This window comes from Myotis lucifugus, unplaced genomic scaffold, assembly GCF_000147115.1.
Source record: "Myotis lucifugus unplaced genomic scaffold, Myoluc2.0 scaffold_558, whole genome shotgun sequence".
NCBI classification, from domain to species: domain Eukaryota; kingdom Metazoa; phylum Chordata; class Mammalia; order Chiroptera; family Vespertilionidae; genus Myotis; species Myotis lucifugus.
Genome location: NW_005871606.1, coordinates 195,382 through 198,005, shown reverse-complemented (window position 1 = coordinate 198,005; position 2,624 = coordinate 195,382). Strand labels below are relative to the sequence as shown.

At 55.0% G+C, this 2,624-nt stretch overlaps 1 protein-coding gene across 1 annotated transcript in view; it reads left to right on the top strand.

The window, feature by feature from the left end:
- Nucleotides 1–1,460: 1,460 nt before the first annotated feature.
- Nucleotides 1,461–2,624, top strand: part of EIF4E3 (eukaryotic translation initiation factor 4E family member 3) — a 27,302-nt gene continuing 26,138 nt past the window's right edge. The window contains exon 1 of the mRNA XM_023745607.1: nucleotides 1,461–1,493. Coding sequence (XP_023601375.1) covers nucleotides 1,461–1,493 — 33 coding nt within the window. The remainder of the gene's footprint in view (nucleotides 1,494–2,624) is intronic.

The window sequence follows — 2,624 nt, the reverse complement described above, 5'->3', positions numbered from 1 at the left end:
TTCTGAAAGATATAGAGAGGTGTACAATTTATATATCTAGGTATATGCTTTTATGTGCATACTTGCATTTTTCCAGAAGGGAACTGTTAACGGGTTTCCTCTGGGCAGGAAGATGGATAGCTTTGGGAGGGAGGAATGAGCATAACTTCCATTCCCTTCCTGTTTGAAATCATTTCCTTATTTTTGCCACGTGGACCCGTTAGGCTTAGAGGCAGTAGAGGCTGACAGTGAAAAGCCCACACTCTGCTGCCTGAATACCAGTGTCCACATCCTGGCTCTGTCATTTACTAGCCGTGTGACCTTGGGTTCATTTAACTTCTGCCTTTCTCTTCGATGAAATGGGCCAATAATAGTACCTTCCTCATTGGATTTTTGTGAGGATTAAATGAGCTAAGTATGAAGTGCTCAGAACAGCCTAAACAATGCCATCTATGTATTTTCTTGAAAAAATAAAAGGAGAAATTTTAAAAAATGCATCTAACCAAAAGCACCCCCAGTATCTCAAAGTTGGAAGGACTTTATATATGTGTCACTGCTTCCAGCATCATATGCTGTATAGAAAATATGTTAGAGCGCTGGCGTGTGTACTGGAGGTTTGCGGGTTTGATTCCCAGTCAAGGGCACATACATACCTGGGTTGCAGGTTCAATCTCTGGCTCCCCTCGGGGTGCATGCAGGAGGCAACCAATCGATGTGTCTCTTCTCTTCTCTTCTTTCTCTTCTCTTCCCTCCCCTCCCCTCCCCCCCTCTCTTTCTCTCCTTCCCTCCGCCGCTCTCCCTACCTTCTACTCTCTCTAAACACCAATTGAAAAAATATCCTTGGGTGAGGATTAACCAAAAAAATTATGTTTGAAGCAGGAATCGAAAAGCAGTAGTTAGTTTTCATTGTCATTTTATCTGGACTTGAATACCTTTTTAGGGAAGGCACCTGTCCTGGGATTTGCAATAGACATCTCCGATGCCTGTGATGACCCTGAACCCATCCGGATTGCAGCTCCTGTTCCGGTCCATCCCAGTGAATGCTCACGCTAAGAGCAGAACATATGTTAGGCCAGGTGGGAAATCTATGAGAAACCGGAACTGTTACAGACTAGAGAGGGACGATCCAGAAATTCAAGGTTAAAGAGAGTACCCATGCCTGTGCCAGTTATGATCCATGTTCACATGCCCTCACACCTCTCCTTTTCTTTTGAGAGAGGGACACAGGCCCAGAAAGGGGCTGTGCCAGGAGGATCCCTCGGGAATCTGCTGGCCACAGGGACTTCTTTATCCAGAGGTGTCGAAAGCAGAGGCCTCAGTGTTCAAGACTGCCTGGCTTCCTCCTCTTTCCAGCAGGTGCTCTGGGGCAAGCCTGGAGAATTGCCTTTGAAGTTGGCCACACTTGGGGCCAGGCTTGGGCCCCTCACTATATGCACGTGGTGGCTGCAGAGAAGGGGGGGGGGCTCTAGTCCCTTCACATCATGAGTTTGGAAAGTGCTGTCACCACGAGGAATGTACGGCTGACCTGTTACAGCCTCATGCCTGCGTCAGTGGTTCCTGCCCTTCTATTGCTCTCCAGCATTCCAGCGCTTGGCTAGAGGTTCCCATTGTATCTGTCACATCCAACTGTGCGGCCCTCTGCCTCTCCTTCCTCCATCGCTGCTCCAATCATCTTTCCCACCCACTCCTCTTCCCTCCCATAGCCAGCCATTCCTCCCTCTTTCTGTAGCTTGTCCACTCGGCTGTCGACTTCTGGTCTGGCTACAGAATTAGCTGCTTGATCAAGGGTCCTGGGTTCGATTCAGGTCAAGGGCACATGCCAGGGTTGTGGCTCTATCTCCAGTAGGAGGTGTGAAGGAGGCAGCCAATCAATGATTCTCATCATTGATGTTTCTATCACTCCTTCTCCCTTCCTCTCTGAAATCAGTAATAAAATATATATATAAAGAATTAGCCGCTTGACACGTATTGTTCCCCCACCCCCATAGCCTGCCAAGATGTCCCAGGCCGCTGCTCTGCCCTCCTTCCCTCCCTCGGATCCGTGCGGGTTTCCAAGCCGACCACACCTGCCCAGGGCCGGCCAGCTTTTGTTCCGCAGGCCAGGCGGTGGGGGCGGGGCCTGGCGCGGGGCGGGGCTTGGTAAGAGGGCGGGGCCTTGTGCGAGGCGGGGCTTTGACAGGGGGCGGGGCCTGGATCGGGGGCGGGGCCTGGCAGGGGGCGAGGCTTAGGGCGGGGCTTTGGCAGGGGCGGGGCCTGGCGCGGGGGCGGTGACGGGCGCGGTGACTCAGCCGCCGGCGCCGGGGCCGTCCGCTGGTCCGGGCCTGGCAGGCGGGGCTCAGAAAAATGGTAAGGCCCCGCGCCGCGCCCGCCCCCGCGCCGCCCGGCCTGCAGCCCGCTGTCAGCCTCCGCGCCCCGAGCCGGGGGGGGCCCCTCTGCATTCGCCCCTGGACCCTTCTGGCTGGGACAGGTGAGGCCCCGGCCGCGCGCCCCGGGCTCCTGACCCTTTGTCTGGGCTCCTGAGCCCCCGCCGGCCGGCCTCGCGGGCTCGAAGCCGAGGTGAGTCCCGTCGAGCGCTGGGAGCGAACAGGCGCCGCTCCAGAACTTTCGGCCGCGCCTCTCTTATTATCCCCCTGGCAAGGACGGCG